Source organism: Sinohyriopsis cumingii, chromosome 5, assembly GCF_028554795.1.
Source record: "Sinohyriopsis cumingii isolate HCF-2022 chromosome 5, ASM2855479v2, whole genome shotgun sequence".
Lineage (NCBI taxonomy): Eukaryota > Metazoa > Mollusca > Bivalvia > Unionida > Unionidae > Sinohyriopsis > Sinohyriopsis cumingii.
The window spans coordinates 37,288,882-37,312,906 of record NC_142965.1 but is presented as its reverse complement, the minus strand read 5'-3'; the positions used below and the strand labels follow the sequence as shown (position 1 = coordinate 37,312,906).

General features: G+C 34.8%; 1 protein-coding gene across 1 annotated transcript in view; it reads right to left on the bottom strand.

The window, feature by feature from the left end:
- LOC149798953 (uncharacterized) overlaps nt 1-24,025 on the bottom strand; it is a 71,584-nt gene that overhangs the window by 5,579 nt on the left and 41,980 nt on the right. The window contains exons 6-10 of the mRNA XM_089957872.1: nt 18,875-19,082; nt 17,950-18,140; nt 8,699-8,884; nt 2,621-2,923; nt 164-484 (exon numbers count right to left, since the gene is read on the bottom strand). Of these exons, the coding sequence (XP_089813998.1) occupies nt 164-484; nt 2,621-2,923; nt 8,699-8,884; nt 17,950-18,140; nt 18,875-19,082 (1,209 nt within the window). The remainder of the gene's footprint in view (nt 1-163; nt 485-2,620; nt 2,924-8,698; nt 8,885-17,949; nt 18,141-18,874; nt 19,083-24,025) is intronic.

The following is a 24,025-nucleotide window of genomic DNA, read 5'->3' as shown; positions in this document are numbered from 1 at the left end:
CCCACGTTTACTAGTTTTAAAATATTTAATTTCTATAATTGTTTGTAGAAACACAAAGTATGCTTGTACAGAATCGAACACTTTGATACAAAAAAAAACGTCATAAATAAAATAGCTTACTATGAAGAAATTAAAATGATGTCAACTTTACTCGATTTCTTACCGCTCTTTATTCTGTTTTTAACAGTTTCTTGAAATTTCTTTTGCAGAGATGGACTCAAAATGTTTGAAAATTCAATGTCTGGATCAAGCTTGCGTAACAGCACTGTTGTAAGCAAGGATTCTAGTTTGTCATCAGTGCTAGCGCATTCTTTTATTTTATCATGGTCATGTATGTTGATGCTTAAACGGGAGAGCATGTCATCAGCTAGGCGATCAATTTCCTCTTCATCCATTTCTAATAAACAACGGTGGAACGATCTCGTGTTTATGCATCTTGCATATGGTATGTCAGGGAGTACATTGTCTTCCAATTGTTTAAACCCTATAAAGAGAAGGCAATAATTAAAAAAGACTGATACAATTATCTACCCTTTACAGACAATTTAATTATTTATGATAAGTGCTTTTACGGAAAAGTTAGTGCATACAAATGTTCAGTTTATAATGAAATGAACATGACTTAAAAAACTTCGTAAACATTTGAGAATAGGCACTTTTATCCGTATTTTTTATATATTTATAGGTGAAGGATGAAACTTGAACGTATGTGCAGAAAATTTCAGATTTAAATACCTTCTCTGAGCTTAGAAAGTAAATTCCATGCATCAAGTCTTTTCCCCTAGCTAAGCAAACAGACATTTATTATTCTTTTATCGGCTAAATGAAGAAAGACATTGTTATTTTGTTCGACTTTCCCTATATGAACGCAAATAAGAGGACAATATCGATCTACAGTAAAGATGCATACTTCCAACCGGATACTTTTTGATGTTTTGGTTTATTGTTTTGAAAGAGCTAAGCTTTTATTTTCCTCTGAGGCAGGAATGCTTTACACCCTTACGATAATATGCATTGACATATTTTCTATGTCCCGTAATCTGTACCCAACCACTGAGTTCCCTTAATAAATCTTTTGAGCGCAGACAATTGTAAATAAGAATTAAATAAAATATTAAACTGAAGACATTGCATTCTGACAGGTACCTGAACTAACTTAGCGTTCTATAATAATTATCAGTCTCCAGACTCTAGACGGGAAATCTGTATAAATCCATCCACGAGGCCATTAAAATCAACACTATTCCCTCGTATTTTACTAATCGATATTTTGCGAAACTCTTTTACCGCCAGAGAGATATCTTGTACATTGTTTCTGAAACCACACCAAAGGTTTTCGAAATCTCTTTCTTTTACAAACCCCGTACAACACATAATTGAGAAACGGAAAGAGTTTATATTTATGTGATTAATAGAATATAAAAATCGTATTCATTTTACATGAAATTAATGAAACTCGTTGAAAGGTTAATGATTACTGCTTGGCACCGTAGACCTTGTGGCAGTTTGTCAGTCACAACCGAAACATATTTGGACTGTAGCGAAGCTGAGGTCCATATACCTTTAGGGTCTGACTGACTGGTCCATAAACTGCCTTTCAGCACCATGTACTATTTATTATATTAAAGCGAGCGAGTATCGATCCTTTTGTGAGGGGAAGCAATTCAGCAAAGGGTACTTCCCAGTGTTCAACTCGTGAATAGTTCCCGAATGACGTCATCATCAGCCATCTTTGTGGTTTGCTGGTAGATTTACCGTCAAGTTTATATGGTGTTTGGAAGTTAAAATAAATTCATTGAATTTCAAAATACTGTTACAAAAAATACATGCATAAACATAATGCACATCAAGCTTTCTGTTAGTATCTATATTTGTAATGTACAACTTGATTTTAATATACTGCAAGCAGCTCGTGGTAACTCATGTTAATCAATTTTTTTTGTTCAAATGAGAATCTTGCAAGGGGTCTCTCCAAAGAAATATTTTCATGCAGACCCATGCACAAATATTACGTGCAGTCTTCTCCATCGCAGACTTTTGTTTTCCACACGAAAAGAACAAGGCGGTTAGAAACAGAATAAACAACTGAAGCTACGACTGGTTATATTCAATTAAACCGCATTGACCAAAATTATATACTGTCACAGGGAGCTTGAAAAAAAAGGAATCCTGGTTTGATCTTCAGATTTATTTGGATGTTATTCATGAAGTCTGAAAACAAACCTGGATAACTGATGGTGAAGATACCAATATACGCGGTGGTGCAAGTAGATTTTAACTCTTACTTCTACGGTAACTACCCCCACACTCCAAATTTTGGTTACAGTTGTACCGGTAATAAATGTCTTACAGGTGCGGCGTACATGGCCCTACAAGCTTACTTGCACCACTAAATATAGGTGCAACATGTTTCAATATACTGAATTCAAACTCATTTACTTTTCTGCATTATTATGGGAAAAGCTCTGAACTACTAAAGTTTGAGTTAAGCTCTGAACTACTAAATTTTGAGTTCCATAGATAACTCGATCACTTCATAGAATACAAAAATGAAATGTATTCTAGTCAATGTAAAAGGTAAATCATTAACATTATTACAAACAGTAAAGCGAGTTCTTACTTAACAGATCCTCTTGTGTAATATCAGTTTCCGCAACCATCTTAGCTATCGTTGGACTATGTAGTTTCAACCTTTCAAAAAAAACCTTAAATATTCCTTGAGGTCCACTGATGACTGACTTTATCAATACGTCGACAGGATGCATATAACTGTAATTTATATCGTGGATTTCCTTGTAACCAACAAATTCATGTTCTAGAAGATGATGCAAGATCTCGTCAGCTTGTGCGTAGGATAACTTGGACTTGATATTCACATACTGTTTTAAGATGCATATAATGCCTTTTCGATGTTCGGTGATTTCTGCAAAATATTGATTGTGTTTTTATATGTAATTGCAGAAGAATTTATGGAGAATAAATGGAAACGGTGGCCTCAAGACTTATCTTCATAACGAATGTTTTTCTTTCAATCTCTAACAAAAATGGCATTTATCGCTTTATCAATAACAAGATCAATCACTTATTTATAGATATGCATTATTGAATTACCATAAGATACTCCAGGAATTCTTCATAAGAAGCATTACAAAAATAATTTAAAAAACCCAGACCTCACAGATAAATATTATTCGAATATTGTGGGATGACTATATATATATATATATATATATATATATATATATATATATATATATATATATATATATATATATATATATATATTATAAGGTCAAAAAATAAATAAAAGAGTGAGAACCATGAAGTTTTATAAAAATTCAACGTATGATATATTTACCTAGAATACAAAGTGAAAATCTACAACTAACTTAAGGTATTGCGAATTAAGTCCCAAATAATCATAGAATTTCTCACACATGTCCTAATGAATAAAGTTCAGAATACTTTAGTGGTATTCCGAAATAAATCCGACTCTGAAAGTGATGAAGTGCCTGTAGTAGCCGGGAGTCTCTAATGTACTAGTGTATCAATGTCCTGGATTGAACTGATGTGCAAACAGTCTTTTGTTGAATCACTATAACATATAATCCTTGAGTGAATTTTACTATTATTCCAAGTCTTCTGTGTCCAAGAATAACATTTGTCACGTCTTTGTTTTTCCAGGGATGAATAATTTGAAATAAATATTTTCAGCCCCCCAAAAAACAAACAATAAACACTTCAATGATTATAAGACGAATGTCTAATTTTCAAGTAAAGTAATTATGTATGTGTGTATGTATGTATGTATGTATGTATGTATGTATGTATGTATGTATGTATGTAGGTGTGTGTGTGTGTGTGTGTGTGCATGCATGTGTGTATGTATGTATGCATGTATGTATGTATGTATGTATGTATGTATGTATGCATGCATGCATGCATGTATGTATGTATGTATGCATGTATATATATGTTTTTGTGGGGTCTACAGTTACGTATTTCTGCGAGAGTGCCAGGTGCCAGGGTGAGGTTATTTGCATGTACAACATGCATAATGGACAGACAGTTGGCACACATCTGTGTCATTTTCATGTACTGTGGCTAAAATACATAGTGTATATGATCCAAGCACACAGCTAACTAAAATGGTTCCTCCCATGTGATCAAATCTCAGCATGAATTAGTCAAAAGTACCCTATCTTTAGCAGTTATCGCTCGTTTTTATACAATGTACCTTGAAATTATGAAAGTGACATTGACCAAGCGGATAAAGACGTTTTGGTAATTGTACATCTAAGGCCAAACTGTATAATCAATCACCTAAATTACACCCATCAATCATAAACCAAACTAAAGGTTATTAAATCTCTTTAAACAAGACTTAAGATATACAAGGTCGTTTCAAAATAGCGATGATACACAGTGGGTAAAATCGGGGAATTTTTCTTTCTTTAAAACTCTAACCCTATGTAAAATGCGAAACTGTAGAGCTCAACCATATGCATGTTTACCGGTATATCAGCACACTATTGACTGTATATTTCCGAAGGAACGATAGGCATAAAAAATGGTAAACGTAAAATACTAAGGAAAACGAATCTCCCAACCAAAAGTAAATATGCATCCCAAGGTAAAAGATACAAGATAAGGATCTAGCAAATAATTTAAATATGGCTAATCTTGTATCTCGTCGAAAAATATTCCAATGGACTCAGCTCATACTAGCAAGAAAAGATCTGTGCGTGCCCCCTACCTCCACCCTATAATTTACATATTTTGTTTAACCCGTGGTTCGATTCGATATCATTGGAAATAGCCCAAATGGGCTTCATATCGATTGACTGTCTAACGTCGGTCACATGACAGTTGGCTAAACAATAGCAATAACTGAAGGCAGATTTCGGCACTTTTGATAAATTCTGATTTTGTTTTCAGTGTGGCAGTTCACTTTTCTTTCAGTCCGGCAGTAATTTCTCCTTCTAGCCTTAACCGATTGAGATAGTGGTGTCATACTGAGAGTATTGTTTCACCATGATACATAGATGATATCAAATATATTAGATCTTGGATACCATTCTCAGGGGAGGGGAGGCAGAAATAACGTATGCATAGGTTACATTGACAATTCTGTTTAACGTGAACTCAGTCTACAACAAACGAGGAATGATGATCATATATGTATGGTATGACGTTTTATGAGGTTAATTACATGGCAACGAAGAGTTCAAATCCTGAACGGAGTTTATTATTGGTGTGTGGAAAATAAAAGGACGCTTATATTGACCTAAATCCCTTGTTCTTTTATTCGCAACTGCAGCCATGTTTTATATCTGACTGGCATAATTTGTATGAAAGCTGATTTCCAAAATATCGTATCTAATTCTATATTTGTTCCAGGATTATCTATTGATTTTAGTTTTTGGCAACTATATCTGATAGCTTGTTGATACTATTTGTGAAGAAACTGAAATGCTTCAGTATCAGGATGTCCTTTGTCAATAATTATCAAACTGTTCAATGGTTTTATAAGAGATTGCTGAAAGTTTGTTTCTTCTACTTATAGCTATATTTGTTGACTGATCAGTATTTTTTTTACAAACTTTAAAAGTCTTAATGTTGAGATGCTCTTGAAAAGTGGTTGTATAATGTTGAACTATTTTTCAACAATCGTAAATTAGTTAAAATTTTACAAAATCTTTATGACAGAATACGCTATATCAAATTTGGATCAATCTCATCGGGCGGTGTTTTAGGATAGAAAGTTTTTAAAATCTTAAATTACGGTGGGCATATCAGAATGCCATATCCATCTTTGGTACAAATTTTAAACAATTGTGACAGCATAATGCTTAGGCCTTTGATGCTTGAAAAATCTCAATCTGTTTCAGTTCAAGTTCATTTCCCCAAGCTGTATGATTCACTTTGTGTCTTTTTTTCAAACCTGCAAATAATGAGTCAACTTTCTTTATAAAATATATTGTTGTACTCAGAACACAAAGGAAAATGGATGTTAGATTTTTTAAGGCTCAAACACTATACGCGAGAAATAAAACACTGGACACAATTCAACTCGTAAGATCAACTTTTCGACTTAGTGGCTCTAGCCAAACCGTAGATAATATTTTGCAGTTAGTTGCTAATGCCTTCAGTGGGATAAGTTTGAAGAAAACAAAACTACTCGTTTAACAGTTATATTTATGCTAAAATGGATTCCTTTGTCATAAAAGGGTACAGATTAAGACAAAGTTTTGAGATTGGGCTTGAAACTTAATTTCCATTCACAGCTAATCAAACCAAACTTTTCATAAGTAAAGCGCTCTGCAATTAGCTGAAGAACAATCTTTAACTCTGATTTAAAGCTTGAACGGTTCTAACAGTTTAGCAGTTACTTCCCTCATTTGTTGAGAACAACAAACTGACACTCTCAATCATTCTCCCTGGAAACATCGATCCATAAAATCTGAAGTCAATAAAATCTTCTTTCTGAAGAAGCAAAGCCTCAAAAAAAAATTCCTATGAATTTACTGATTACTCTATCACAACCCCGATGATGTATTACCTATCCATGCAAATATATTAAAATAAGTGGTGGAATCGTTTTTATATAAAAAAAAAACCTGTTGTGCAAATGTTATTTTCTTTGTATGATAAAATAATTGGCAACGGTAACGTTTTCACTTAGACATCACTCAAAACAAAATTATAATAAACTATATATGTTATGGAATGGTCTGGAATCGTTTTTACTGTACATATGGCTTGGATGAATACAAATACTTTAAACCCTAGTAATGAAATTTTATGAAATACAATTTAAAACAGCAACAGTAACATCAACATAAAACATGAACAAGTATCAGACCTTTCTATAGGATTTTGCTATTAAAGAAATATAATTCATTATCTTGTAAAGCCAAGATTAAACTGAATACTGCATGATATTAAACTTACAAAAATGATGATTGGCACTTGATAATTTAACGTTCAAAGCTACAGTGATACGGTGCTTCTGATTTTTTAGTTCAAAATCATTCTCGATTAATGTTTACACATATTGCATTATGTAATATTGAAAATGTCAGCACACTTCATTGTATTATGTGTAATGAACAGTCGAAAACAGGGATACAATTCGTTTATTCATCATTCAATTGTAAGAAGAATGTTACATAAATTTGTGTATTAACTGAAAGGTAACTATGATATTCAATTGGATTAGCTGTTAATATTATGCTTCTAGGTTTAAAAAGTATGATATGGAAGCAAACAAAAGCACCACTTAATTAGTAAACACATTTACTGAATGTACATTTGAGCTTAAAATGGTAGGTATATGCAATATACAATATGAACTTCCATATGCCTACAACTGAATTACGTTGTACATTATGTTAGCATGTCTCCAACATATTTACATCAATGATCCTTTAAAACGATTTAAAATTGATTCAATCTGCATCAGCATAAACATCTATAAAACAACAAGTGGATTTAAAAGTAATTGCATTAATTAAACATATTCTCACGCACAAGGCTATTTTCTAGAATTGCATAGAGTTTTAAATCATTGATTTTCTTTTTTCACGTTTCATACATACATTTCATCGGGAAATTGAAGCACTTTTGTTTTTAAAGGCATAATTTTAGGTCGGAAGCACTATTTAATTTTCAAGCACATGTGTATAAAATTAAGAACAATTCGGTTGGTTAATATAACATCTGCTCTATGTGCTTTGCCAACTGACAGCAGGTCAATTTCTTTTTCCGTTTGGAGATCCACTTGAGGCAGGCAGTCAGTTATCTCCTCACTGAGCCCATCTTTGAAGTGTCGTTTCTTAGTCAATGAGCAGTGTGGTGTTGTCAGCACTCAGTATAGGAGATGTACCAATGGCCGTATATTGTCTTTAAAGCATCATAGAAGTTCTTGATGTCATAACTGTCTGCATAGGACTGAATCTCATCTACCCTATTGCTCAGTCATGGGTCTTGTAATTCTATGAGTCTGCATAAGCCAGTCCTCTTGATGTTATTGAAGGCTGCTTTCTTGGATGATGAAGTGAAGTCTTGCAAATAGGTATGCTGTAGCTGATGCTTCTCATTCAGAAGTCTCTGTTTGGCAGCACTTTTCTTATCACACTAATTTAGTAGGGTCCGAATACACCTGTTATCCTCTTGTACAGATACACCTGGCTGCCGCTGGAAAGTCCTTTCTGATGGATCAGTCGGTCAAGTAAATGCACTCACCCCCTACCTGTGTAGATAGACTGGAAGAGATGTGCAGCAAGCGCCGTTGGAACTGATGGCTATCTAGTGAATCCGGTCTCATCTCCAGTCGTCTCGACACTGTCACACCATTAGATTCAGACAGTCGTAGACGAGGGCGACTTTGCACAACTTTTCCTGACTCTATAAGAATCTCAACTGACCCTTCGACAAAGAAGGGGGTATAAAAATGAAATGAATACTTCCCGTTACTATTGAGAAGGTTGTATACAATGGCAAGTATACAAGGAGGTCATTTTAGATATAAAATGTAAAATCTCCATGAAATTGAAATTAGCAGATTTATGCTAGTACATTTTAATATGCTATCGATACATGGGAAATCACATATAAAAATTATACGATATTATCCGCAACAATGAATTTTATTTACACGAATATCTATTATTTACAAAACACCATTCAAACGTACCCAATTTTGTCTTTTCTTTTGGCCAACTCACAGTACTTCCTGGGCATTGTAATGATGACAGCATTACGTGACAATCGACTTCAACGTTTGGTTTTTCAGGATTCGCGGACTTTTCCTGTTCAATTTGGTGTCCCTTGGTTACCTGACAACTGGTTAGATTATTGCTTGGCATCATTTCCTCCAAATCTGCAAATAATGAGTCTGAATATAGAACATATCAGTTTCCTTTATGGACTCTATTATTGAACTCATAACAGTAAAGAAAATTGATGTTATATAAAAGCATAAAGTAAAACAAAAGACAAAATAGATATTAAATCAGATAGTAAGGTCAACCTTTTGTCTTTAGCCGGACTGGAAATACTTTTTTCCATCTAGTTGGTATTGTCTTCATTTTGGGACAATTTTTAAACAAATACTCGTTTAACAATTATAATTATAAGGAAAAGGATTCCTCTGTCCGATAAATTATGGATTAAGGTCAACATTTTTAATTGGGCATGAAAATGAGTTTCCATTATCAGCCAATAAAAAGTGACGTTTCATAAGTAAAGTGTCTTGCTTATTTAGTATTTGTACCTATTATCAATGACCATCATGCAGTATACAACGACCAATTGAAGTTAACTACAATTTATAGTTCTTGCAGAGCTCGTTTCAAGTCATCTTTCCAAAATATGTAGTCTAATGATATAAGCCGTTATTGTGATGTACAAAATGATTCTGACATTAAATAGCACAATCCTCACAAGAGAAGATGGCAGTCCACTCACCGAACTCCAAGACATTGATTCATATGCACAATACACGGCTAATCTATTGAGGGTAAACTATTAAAGTATATCAATATATAATTTTACCATTTACAATCATTGGTATTATGCCTTTAAATGCAATGCTCATTAAAGGCCTGATGCTTAAGCTAGTGTGTATATTTCATGGAAACATCTATGTGGCCATGGGCTAAAACAAATACATAGCCTCTGTTAGTAATACATAAAATGTGCATAACAGTAGTCTTTGTTTTAAGGGTTTAGCTTTATCAGAGATGCGTCTAATTATGATGTTACTTGATTCGAACATAAGCACTACCCAGTAAATGAATTCTAGTATGCACAATTTCAACAATGTCACTTTAGCATGAAATAGAGGTCATTTACCAATGCACATCCCCTTAACTAGTTACATTATTATAAAAGCTAGTATGCATATAGCGTTCCAGAAACGTGTTTCCTCAAAAGTTATACGCAAGCACCTAACCAAAGCCGATAAAATACGAAATATAGGTCACAATGATCCTCTTTTTGTTGTACATATATAGTACTAGCAGATATAGTTGCATATCATCGTCAATTTTATGATTATATCATGAACAGCGCAAAAGAAATAACATCAAGCACGAACTTTAACACAAGTCTGTGTGGTAACAAATATTATCACTCATGACCTACATTTGCAATGAAGATTTAGCCGTCACCAAGATGAATCTTTTCACTGAAATTCCTGTCACTTTATTGGATACATATCATGCAAACACCACTGTGGCCATAAGCTAAAGTCAACATCATGACCCGAGTCGGTCAAATGAAATGTAACTCAAAGGTTACTAAGCTAGACGTATACAATCATGAAATTTATTTTATATATTTAGCATAAACATTTAAATCCCAACATTTAAGCAAAGTATATGATGCGTGAAATGTGAATCACAGTGTCATACGTTTGTTATCGGAATGTAGTACTCATCAGGATGCGTCCCTTCACCAAACTTTATGGCTCCATGTGTAAACAGAACTAGAAAAGCAATGTGATCATAAAACTGAACAAAAAGCTTAACAAAAGCCACCAAAATGTGATATGTATGTCACAGTAACCTTCTTTTGCTGTCCCAGAGTTAGACATCACTATAAACTGTTACACTGCAGACATCGTATGACTGAAAGATTGTTAAAGCTACATTAAAAATCCAAATCACACACACACACACACACTTGGTCAAGGTGTGTGTGTCCGGTATGCGATCGGCTCAATATCGCCTTATTTCTCCGATTTGTTCCATACGAATGATACAACTCTACAATAATGTGTTTGACGTTCGTACGTTTTATGTGAAGCTTTCATTCCACATATTTTGTTAAATATGACAAGCATGTTGCTTTATTCGAAATCAGTATGTGAAATCTTCCATTCGGAAACGGATGATTGTAATGCAGCTTTGGCTACTTTATCTGCCCGTTCATGACCTATTATACCAATGAGATTAAGTAGTCAACATTACAGAAAACGTTTTCCTGATTGCATGAAAGCATCATGTTTTTCCTGATGTATGTCAGAGTTAAGATTATGCAAGGCTTTCAACGTGGAAAGGGAATCCGAAAGGATGAAATTTGTTCAAAGCTTTGAGTGGACCTGTAACTTCTGTAGTAAAGATTTCAGCTGTATCAGGTAATCGGTTTGAAATTGTGTCATGGGGTGTTGCATTTATACCCCTAACATTGTCTAAAGCTTTCAAAGCTCCTTTACAGAGAGGTACGTATGGCTATATTAAAAGGTTATGCTTTCATTACATTTGCTCTAAAATAGGAGAGGATTTGATGCGGTTTTATTTATAAAAGCTTTAATAACCTTGGTGTTGATTTGGGAATACAGAATCTTGCAATATTTCAAACCTTGATGTTTGCTGTTTCTAAATGAAGACGAGTTCTCATGCCTTAAGTTTTTTAATGTATAAGGCTTGGTATTTGGTACTAAACACTAAATCTTATGTGGGGTTAGATGGAATAGAAGACTGTATTGTAATATACTGGAAAGTCAGTTTTGTTTGTCTGAGATTAAGTGATGGTTAATTTGCCTCGGTATAGAGGCTTTCTGAAGGGCAGTTCACCATCTTGGTAGCCACCAGCTTTCTACGAGGAACCGAATAAAAGAGATGGATTGTAGATAATCATATCTAAGGATGAGTAGGATCATGTGGCAGGCTGCAGGTGGGTATACGACTTAAAATGCAAAGATTGAGTTTTCGAAGCATTCTATAATATTCACTTTTCCGTGTGAATCTTTACAGTCACAAAGTCGCCTATGCAAACCAAAAGGCATTGTTCATTAAAATGGTCAAAAGTTCAGACTGACTGATTGATTGAATGGAATGTTTGGAGGGATATATACTGAACATAGAGTTGACTGGTAAAGCAGAATGAAAATATATTCCAGCAATATTGGTCTTGTCCGATTGTGATCAAGTTTTTTATGCAACTGAGTGTTAGTGTATTGCAGAATCTCTGAATTATATTGTTTTTGTTTTTGGATCTGGTCATTTTATTCTTAAATTGTTCAATTTAAATTGTTCTTATCGAGACATATTCAGATTTAGCTCATTAACGGACACATTTATATTTGTTCTAGGTGTATTACCTGTCATATTAATACTTTTCTCACTTGGGATGCAAAACTAAAGACACGAAATTAGATTCCTGTACTATTCATTCCCAAAATAACTCATTAAAATCAGAAGTGATCGCATTATATTGCAGGTAAATATTCTCCTGTTCTTAACCCTGGATTGCAATTTCTGTTTTCACTTTAGATGCTTTCTTCAACATAATAGCACGTCACATATCATTTTGAAGAACAATATTGCAGAACGGACATAGATTTGTCATTATCTAGATATCATGTGGCATTCTAAATATATAGAGTAACTTAAATCTTTAATGATTTAATATTTACGTTTTATACTTTATGTACTTCAACTTTAATTAGGTTGGCTTCGATTGCAACCTTTTGTTCTATATCATTGAAATCCTTTCTTAATTGCTTCAGACTTTTATCGATTTCGTCAGTATTTCCTTGCGCCACACATATAATATTAACAGGTTTTCGACCAACGTATTCTTTGGTATATTTTTTTCCTATTCTAGCATTAAATTCAGTCTTTAAAGTTGGTAAAGACTTATCATTTATCATTTGGATTTTATAGCCAATGACGTAAATTTATAAATATTCGGCCAATCTCATATACTTCACTTTACTTTCATTCACAGTTATTTTGTTCTTGTTTTCAATCTATCGTTTTGGTCAGTTTTGTTAAATCATTACTTCGTTGCAGCTGCGAGAAAGTATTAGTGTCAAAAGATGCCTTTTCTTACAAATGTATAACAGATCCTTTATAAACATTCTTGTTGTGGAAGGTGATTGGAATGCCAGGATAGGCGAGGACGCTTGCATGAACTGGAAAGGAACATGTGGGCGCTGCTGCAATGTACAGACAAATGAGAGAGGACTGAGGCTCCTGGAATTCGCTAGTTACAACGACCTTATGCTGGCAAACACCTTCGGTCAGCACAAAGTATCCAGAAGATGGACAAGGCACAGCCCAAGCAGAGACCATCACAGTCAGATCGACTACATCATGGTGAAGAGGCGCCTACAGTCAAGCATAAACATCGCCAAAACTAAAAGCTTTCCCGGAGCGGACATAGGAAGTGAGCATGATCTGGTGATGATGACATTCAGGCTACATCTAAAGAAGGTCAAGAAAGAGAGCCACACAAGAACAACATTTGACCTCGATAAATTGAAGGATCCCGAAGAAGCAAAAGCCTTCCAGGCAATGATTGGTGAGAAATTTGCACCGCTCACTAACCTCGATGCTGACAATACCGACATGGACACGATAATCACCACCTTCAATACAGCAACGACCGAAACAGCCAGCGATCTCCTCAGTAGACATCGCCCAGTCAAGAAACCCTGGGTCATAGCTGAGATTCTGAACCTCTGTGACAAGAGGAGGGAACTGAAGAAGAAAAAGAACAGTACAAAAGGGGCAGAGCAGTACAAGGAAATAGTCAACCGGGAAGTCAAGAATAGCTTGAAAAAGCAAAAGAGAACTGGATAGAAGAAATGTCCAAATACATTGAGGGAAACTTGGAAAGGAACAACAGCAGGAAAGCATACCAACTGGTCCATGTTCTAACAAGCACAAAACAACGGTGGGTTACATCATTACAGGACAAAGCCGGAAACTGCCTCACAGAACAAAACAATATTCTGAAAAGATGGGCAGAATACTGCGCAGAAGTTTACAAGCACCGAGTCACAATAGATCCAGAGGTACTGAACATCCCTGCAGCAAATAACAACGATAACCACCCTATCATACGCGAAGAAGTAGAAACCGCAGTGAGATCACTGAAGAAGTGTAAGTTAGCAGGAGTGGACAACATCCCAGCAGAACTAATCCAAGCTGGGGGAGAATCAATGATTAGCGCCCCACAAACAACTGCAACAAGATCTGGTAAACAGGAGTATGGCCATCGACATGGACCCGGTCACTGATTATCACCCTCCCCAAGAAAGGCAACTTTCAACAGCGTCAAGACCACCGTACAATCAGTCGTGTAAGCCATCCAAGCAAAGTCATGTTAAGAATACTGCTTAACAGACTAAAGCCACAGGCTGAAAAAATCATTGCCGAGGGGCAGGCGGGGTTCAGAGCCAGGCGCAGCACAAAAGAGCAGATCTTCAACCTCGGGATATTGTGTGAGAATTACATCCAACACCAGCAAGATCTGTACCACGTCTTCGTGGATTTCAAGAAGGCATTTGACATGGTAGGGCATGCAGCATTGCGGGCGACCATGTGGCTGTACAACAGCAATGCCAACCTCATCACAGTAATAGAGCACCTCTATGACAAGGCCACCAGTGCAGTATACTTCAACGGCAGCATAGGGGACTGATAAGCATACAGGGACAGTCAGCATCGGAGGCAGAACAATCACCAATTTAGGTTTTGCTGATGACATTGATGGACCAGCAGGAAATGAGCAAGAATTCGCTAGCTTAGTAGAGAGACAAAACATATGCAGCCTATGGCATGTAAATTAGTGCAGAGAAGACCAATATGATGACCAACAAAATCAAGGGCATCAGCAGTGACATCAGGGTCCAAGGTACAAAGCTAGAAACAGTCCACAGCTTCAAGTATTTGGGGGCAATTGTAACAGATGAAGGATCGAAGCCTGAAATACTCTCCAGGATTGCACAGACAACAGCAGCGCTGACAAAACTGAAGCCCATATGGAAGGACAAGAACATCGCACTCAGCTCAAAAGTCAGACTGATGCACTCACTGGTGATCTCCATATTTTTCTATGCGTGCGAATCATGGACCATAACTGCGGACTTGGAGAAAAGGATACAGGTTAAAGAGATGAGATGATTCCGAAAGATCCTCGGCGTCACATACAAAGACCATATCACCAATTAAAAAATACGGCAAAGGATAAGACAAGCCATTGGGCCTCACGATGACCTCCTGATCATAGTGAAAAAACGGAAACTGCAGTGGTATGGGCATGTCTCACGATCACCAGGACTTGCCAAGGCAATCCTACAAGGCACTGTAAAAGGAAGAAGAAAGAGAGGCAGACAAAAAAAGAGGTGGGAAGATAACATTCGAGAGTGGACAGGCTTGACACTGAGCGACTCACTGAGAAAGACGGAAAATCGACAGGAATGGAGGAAGCTGGTTGTTAGGTCTTGTGCGGTGCCCCAATGGTCGTCCAGACTACGGGACTGATGATGATGATGATGATTATAAACATTAACTAAGTTGTTTATATCTTACTTTGTGTATTTTATTCTTTAAGATTGTATTCATTTGTTCAAGTTTAGACTAAACGTTCATCGGTTTGCAGAGATTTTGTATTACTTCCATATAACCTTCTTTAGATGTGTAAATTTATAATCGACTTGGTCCCTCCCTGTTTTTTTTTTTTACAAATTAGTATCATCCAAAGTCTTACATATCTATGCATCAACATTTCTTTGAACAAACTGATTAATAATTGTGTCAGATGTTATTTTACAGGAACAACTAAATTTGTAATACAGTTGTTGTTCAAGTTTAGATCATTGTTTACTGATGAGATTACGGAATGAATTTTGTTTTGTTTTCCGACAGATTTGAAACTAACATCACGATAACCCCTTCAAGATGTTTATCCTGTAAATGTAGTAATTACATTATAATCTTCTCCAAAGTGTATTTCTCTCATTTTATTTCACTCCCGTAAAAGTGGTTTATAAACTCATGAATATCTTTTATTCGTGTGTGGCCAATTGTCCTCCTGATTGCATTCATTCTTGTATCTTTTGTACACTTCTACTATTATACTAACTTTATCATGACTTATTTCATTACTGCTTTTTGATTTACTTACGATATTATCAGTACAATTCATCTTGCTTCTAGGAGGTTACTATCTTCTCATTTTTTTAAAACTTAAATGTAGTCTAGTGTCTCTTTGAATCTATTGCAAGAAACCCAATTAAAGATGCAGTTAACCCGACTCTAAAAATATCAGCTACAACATCCATTCCACCTGCTGCAGTCGACATACCAACCTCTACAAGTATAGAAACATGCATGATAGTACTTTTTCCCGACACCAATATCCCTTTAACTAATCCATTCTTAATGTTCGTTATTATCACAGCATTACGTTTGATAGCAGCAACTCTAGAGCAAACCAGTTCAAACTGTGTAATTGGTTTAACACGAGGAGGAGGTGGAATAACTTGTGATGGTGGAGGAAGTGGTGGTGTCGATAGTTCATTAGTTAGAAAGTTTAAGGAAGTGTGATGAAGAATCCGAACTGTTTTTTTGGGTTAGCTCAAGAAGAAAAACCAGCATTGCCAAGTATCAATGGGAGTGAAATAATGTGGATGTTTACACTATCTGGAAACGTTCGTTATTGGCTGATAATGACAGTTTACCCATATTCCATTAATTTGCGCGTTTGTTGCAATTGTACTAAAAGGCTTATAGATGGCAAATAAAGATTAAACAACATTTACATATTTTAAAATTAAAATACATCAGCTGCTGCAATCTTTGATTCTCGTTATAAACGCTTGTTTGCCATTTTCATCGTACATTACGTTTTTTGCACTTATATCATTACCTATCTATTGACAAAATTTTGCAAACTAATAATTAACTGCTGTAATTACATTTGTATGCATGGCAAGCATTTACTCTAGATTAAATGTATCAAAAGGACTTCCTTAACCCTCTTGTTCCACCCATTACGCTACATATTTTCATCACCATGTCAATCTGTAATAAAGACATGCTATCATTGTTAACATCATAATTTAGTCTAGCTTTTGATTCTTAATTTTGTTGAAATTATTTTGTACTAATATTAAAGTAATTATATGCTTTTGTACGCAATATTCATTTTTCAAGCAACGTCTTTAAAGTATCTTGCACAGTGAAAACAGACGGTGCAATACGTGTTTTGTTTATCATGAGCACCTGATATACATATAACATCTAACCAGATCCTGAAATTTATTTCTTATATTTCTTCTTCTGTAAGTAAACTACCATCTTGTGGAAAATAATAGACCATCTTATTTATTCATCACTGGTTAAAGTTTCATTGGTTTCTTTAGGAGGCATTTTTCTCCAGTAAACAACGCTTCCCGTTCTGTAATTATAATGACATTTGTACGAATCGTAGGTTCCTCAAACCCCATATGTGCAGTGTTATTTTCTTCAAATACATTGTCAATCAACTTTTAATTTTGTACATTGACTTGTTTGTCCATTAATGAATCTCAATCAAGTAGAGGAGGAATATTTAAGCTATTACATATTATATTACATTAAATTATTTTAGGTATAAACTATTGTTCGATGGATGAAAAGCTTGATCATAAACTTATCGTGTTGAACATTATGACATTCTTCGTATCTTAAAGTTTACGCGAAACCTATCTCATGTAAACATTGATCGTTTTTGTTGTCTGTACATTAAATCTTTTTTACTTTGTAGATTTTAAACAGCTTAAAGTTTTGCAATACAAAACAGTGGTCTAATGGTCGGGATGCAGCTTCGTCAAAGAAGCGATTGAAGCAGAAGGGTATAAGCTTTTCCAGATTTGTTATGTAATGATATGATATCTTTTGCACGTAAATGTAGAAAGTTGGTTTAAAAAATCAAAATATTTTAAAGAATTTCATCATTATCGTGAAAACTGTATGAATATTCTACCCTTTCTGGCCAAAGTCGATAAGGGTACAGGAGAAAATTGTATGATATTTCCTAGAAGTGGCATAGATTATTATCTGGTTCTGTCTTATACGTGATTAATAAAGCAAAGCTTAATCAGAAGAACAATTAGAGATTTCTCTGCTCCGGCGAGGAATATTCAGGTTTTGATGTACTACTGCATACCTTTCATGTCCGTACCGAAGCTCATTTGGAACGAGTACAGCTTTTGAAGCCCTCCTCCCTTTTCATAAGACAAAGCTGGATTCCTTTCCACCGCAGGATCCGCATGTGAAATGGGTCGTTCTGGTTTTTCATAGACTTCACTGTACACATAAGGATCATACTCCTTACAGTATTTTGCAAGTAGTTCCTGGCTAGAAGAATACACCGAGTACATACATTTTTGTTACAATTACTTCAAGTATTATTGTAAAATAATATAATTGAAAACATCATCACAGACCTTGACTAAAGCATTCATTCGTTTTAAACAAAACTAAAAATATAATCTGAACTGTAGATGCACTATATATATATATATATATATATATATATATATATATATATATATATATATATATATAAAACACAAGAGATGCATACTTTCTCTGAATAGTAAATATAAATCGAACGATCTGTTGCATATGCGGATTTATGATATTGAAATTCACTTGTTGAACAATATATCGCATCTAACAACAATTATGTCAAGTGCATTCACACGATGCAAAATAATGTTTGTATTGTACAATTTATGAGAATGAAAATAGAATAAGACAGTAAGGAACAAAAACGGTCGTTGGATTGTTTTATTGTTTTATATTCAAATATTATGATATCACGGTTATCTTTAATCCTTGAATCATTTTTATTTCTTCATAGATCATATAAAATATTTGACATCTGATCGCTTGTTAATACTCAGATATTAGGTTATTTTGTGAAATTCATCATTAAAACATTATGATTATGATCAGGTTTCCGCTTAACGTTTTCGTTTCCAGAAAAAAATTGCAGGAACATCTGTTCTTGTATTTCCATATACTTCTAACAGAGCTGCGTCCTTCAAAACGTATGTGTTAATTATGCAAAAGTTCATAAATCTTACCCTGTCTTGAGTCCATCAAGTATACCTAGTATGGTTTCCATTTTTTGCCGTCTAGAGGTGTTCTCCCTTGAAATTGTCTCCTCCAAAAGCATTTTTTGATATGCATTCAGACCAGGGTTCCTATCAATCCACTTAAACAAACGAGCTGGATCCATTTCTTCTGCCATGAGCTTTTTTGCTCTGTTGCTCTTGTCCGCCTGGTCGTCGTCTACAGGAAAAATAACATAATATAACATTTAGTTAACAATTTTCCATGTATATAAAAACGGTTTGTATGTCAAGTTCTGAGACGAATTTTATCTAACCCTGGTTGACAAATAAATGTCGGTGGTCGTTGCTTCCGGCTTCCTCCATCCAGGAGATGGGTGGGACGCTATAGTTAATCTATAGGGAACGAAGTGGTGACGTTATATACATGTCATCTACGGAGTTAAAGACTATGTGTATACAAATGTACTTTGAAAAATAAATGGTACAAGTTTACATTTGCTTGAATTAAACTCTACAAAAAATTATGTTTTACTTGTCGTTCTATCTATTATCTTTCTATCTGGTACATCTACCACATCAACCCAATTAGCTTGGATAATAATTGTGTAGTTCCCGTTTGATCTATCTAGTTATATGTACTATTGTTTCATTCTTTAGAAGAAAAAAAGATATAAATACCTTGACTTCATACCTTTGAGGTGGCCTCTATTCACACTATAATCTGTTGATAAACTACATATTTGTCTGCAAGTTAATACGAATACCAAGCCATATTTAATATCCGTTACACCAACACTTTAGCACTTTTTGCATACTTGTGTATAATATGAATGGTAAAGCGCAATCCACACCGGGAAAAAATTATCTATTGTTTTGTTTTAGCAGCGAAGTCGATAATGGCGCGATCACACTGTCTATTACTACGCCAAAAAAGCGCGATAGTAGATTTCAATTCTAAACTCTAGATCATATTATATTAGTCGGCTTTCATAATTGCTCCACCTGGTCCATATCTACGTTTACTTAACATAACTGCAATAAAACATAATAGTTTCAAATATCTATGATACATACCGCAACACTGATTTTCTAAGAGTTTTAAATAAAATTATAAAAATAAATCTACTCTTGGCGGAATTGGCAAGTTTATTATTCCAACTTTATTCCTCCGTAAATATATGGTATGTACATTAATAAAAAAGAAAACATTATTGGTTCAACACTTTTAATGAAGTTCTGAAACATTTGAAGCTTTTTTTAGAAGTAATAACATTGGACGATTTTGTCCATATTTCCGCCAAGCGTAATATAATCACCACAGCAACCCCAGTCAACTCTCTCTCTCTCTCTCAGATGATGATACGCATACATGGATTAATAAATAGAAACATAGTGTTTGAAAACTCATCGTTGCATTGTATGTTCGCTTGAAAAGTGTGAACAACACCGAAAATGACTATTTATGATCTTTATGCATTCATCGGTACTGCCATCAATACAAATCTCTCTCTCTCTCTCTCTCTCTCTCTCTCTCTCTTACGATTACAATGTTCATTATAACATATCCAGCACAAGTAAATTCCGAAGAGTGATATGGCATCAAAATAGAACAGAGAATACAGGAAAGTAACAGACTATATGTTTTGTACTCTCTAGATTTTGTAGGTCTATTTTTAAACCAGCGTGAGAATATTGTTATACTCGCTGCATACAATTGTCTTTGATACGAAGGGATGTACACGTTTATTAAGAACGTATACCTAATATGGCAACACTCATTTTATTATTAAGTTTGCTAATGCCATTTACCAGCACTTAGTCTGCAACGACGGTGATTGACATTGTACGAACTTCAGGGTCTATAGGACTTCCATTCCAAGGAATCCCCGTTTGCAACCAGCGTATACTTACATTTAAATGAAAAGTGAGTCAAGGTAAGTATTATTTTACCTTTTCATTCCTTCAAGCAACTATGTATGACCCTCTCTCTCTCTCTCTCTCTCTCGGTGTATATTCAATTATTTGAATGGACTCAAAATTGGGGCTTTCGATGGGGGCGAGGAACTATATATATGAATATATGATTATTATAATTTGACAGAGGTTCCGAAAGCATATTTTGTGCACATATTCTTTAAGTACTGTACACTATTCATGTGCACTATTATAGACCGACATGCCTGTCCGTATTCCTATGCAACAATAACAAGAATATCTCACCGTGCGTCCTTGTCAATAACTCAGTTTCCGAGAATTGATATGAAAATATATGCAGTAACAACTTGAGACGACGAAGCATTTGCTAACTTAAAACGAAATGCACTGAATAAACAGGTATTACCTAACGTTAGCAGCTAACCACAACTAATCTCAAATCCAGATGCTTGTAATACCCACATCAGTCCACACACAACATGACCCTGGAGTGATATACTCCTGTTTTCAGTAGAGTTGAGATGAGCAATTGTTTATGTAATGGACATTTTTGTGTATTTAACATCTGATCCCTCCTAGAGACAAACATGGAGGTGGCCAAAAACTATACAGCAACACTATTTCTAATGGTTACTATATGGGCAACACATCACAAGAAACTTTGATGTAGTCAGCTACTTTTTTGCCATTTTCTAATCAAACAGAACCTGTCGTGACTACAAGGTCATCAAAGATAGAAACTATTGAAAATACACTAGTCCGTCAAATATGGACATAAAAAGTCCAAATTATAAAGTGTTGTCTAAAAAATATACCGTTTTTATTCATTTGAATGTTATATGTATTGTCATTCTCTCTTTTTCATTAACACACAAATGATATGTCATAGTAATGGAAACATCATGATATGGACGACAATTCGGATTATACAAAATTATTATTTGTCACATATACATAAAAGGAGACAGATAACTGCTGACTAAGGTAGGGGTCGCGGTGTATAAATCATTCCTCAGTTGATTCTCGGGTGTCATATTCACATTCTAGAACAGATGATGCATCATTAAGAAAACAAGTTAGTGATGCTTTCTTTGTCAATCATCATTTACCCATCTTTTGCATCCAAACAACCATAGGACACTAGGCACGGGGCCACAACACCCAATAACTCGAGCACCAGCCTTGCAGGTATATTACTATCCTTTGATGGAGTCCGTGGAATCGTTCTTCTTGTATTGGATTCACAGTGAATATATTTTATTTTGAGTGACGAGACTGGATTTGTACATGTAACAGACCTAGAAAATACATGCATGTAATAACATCATACAGCCTCTCATCTTTGAGACGTTCATTTGTATAGTTTGGAGCCCGTTTGGATTGATAATTCCCACAGTGATGTCAGGCAGGCAATGCCAGCCTTTTAAATTCGTTCAGTTCACCGGTGGATCCATCCATATTGAAGTACACTTTGCGCTTATTCAGCAAGTTGTTCTCTTGAACTGTTATCTATATTTAATTTGAATTGTTCGTTAGCTAGTTTCTTAATTTTTTGTTTCATTATATGCTATTGTAATGTAACATTATATGTTGGACTTGACATTGTCTAAAATTTAGTTCATTTTCTGCTTGACCTAAATTGTTTTATATTTTATTCTGTAAACAATAAATAACTAGAATATTCGATATGTATATTGGCCTAATATCAGGATCATTATTAATAGAAGCAGATATTTTTATTTGGGTCTAGATCGATATTGGAATTTGACTGGTCTACCTGATATAGTCCATGTTTTCTAGTTTTCTTTTGTAGTAATAGGTTTATAATAATAACTATTTTTTTTATCTTATAAACATTAGATCATTATAGAAGGTTATTGTCAATTAGGTAATAGTTTTGGGGTTTTATTTATAGAAAATGCTACTTCTGGCCCAAGGTGAAGTAGGGGACTATATAATTTCATTACAGAAGGGAAAATGTATTCGTCGTTTAAGAGCGAGCACAATCATGTTGTATTATATTATATGATGTGTCCTTTATTTCATTATGTCTCAAATTACTGAATTCAATTCATTATTTTCTCTGAAAATACAGAAGTGCTCTGATAACGTTCTTGGACAGATACATTCATTGGAATTTATAGTGAATTCAAACCTGGAATTTTATTACTGTGATTTAACAAAACACTGTGGACACATCAGCAATATACAGCTTACAACAGACACATCAACACCTTCAGCTTTGAATTTAATTTGGACTTCTAGTGAATTTTATTAAGGACTTTAAATTATTAGGATTTTTGTCTGTAATTCTAGGATTATTTGGGATTTAATTCAAAGTATGTAACTTCTTTTTTCATTTTCAATTTGTATTCTAGGGAAATATAGTTATGGAAGTTTACAAAGCTTGCTGCTTTTCACTCTTTTCTGTTATTTACTTTAAGATCATAGACTTGTGACAGAACCAGGATTTGAAACCTGTTCGGTTTCTTTGCTTTTTCTACCATTTTTCTTGCCATCGCAGCTGTTAATGGATTCATGATGGCCAGGGGTAGTCAAAATGTATTCATTAATGCACAAATGATTCGAAGGAAGTCCCCGATATGAAGAATAGTGTGTTTGGAACTACTTTCTCAAACAAACATCCACTGTTTCACTCATGCATTAACACTCTCTACTACCCATCGAACGTTTGTCACCAGTCTAGAAGTGTTGAAATCTTTTGCTGAATGCTGCATCTGTCCTTTTTTAATGAAAAACTGGCATCTCAACTTTAAATCCCTGTTCCTTTAGGAAATCCACAGTCACGGAACCTCCTGTCTACAACAGAAACCGTCTTGAAATGACTTCAGCATTCATCTTACAATGTGTTTCGTGCTTGCATCGTTGTTATAATGGCCAGCTAAATATGGCCCTAGAACATTAAAATAAAAATATTGGTTCCCACAGCCATCATTCGCTTACATACATAAATACATACATACATACATACATACATAACTACATACGTCATATCTCAACTTTGATGGTCCTTCTTCCTTGCCTGATGAGGACTATTTCCATCTTGGCTTGAAAAGGGATCAATTCCTGGAAGTGTTCCCTTTCTCTCTAGAATACACTGCGTAATACACCTGGTAGATCGCAACTGACATGCCTATGTGTTTTTCTAACAATGCTGGGGGTAGGACTTCCAAACACGATTTTATCCACAATTTTCCATCTAAA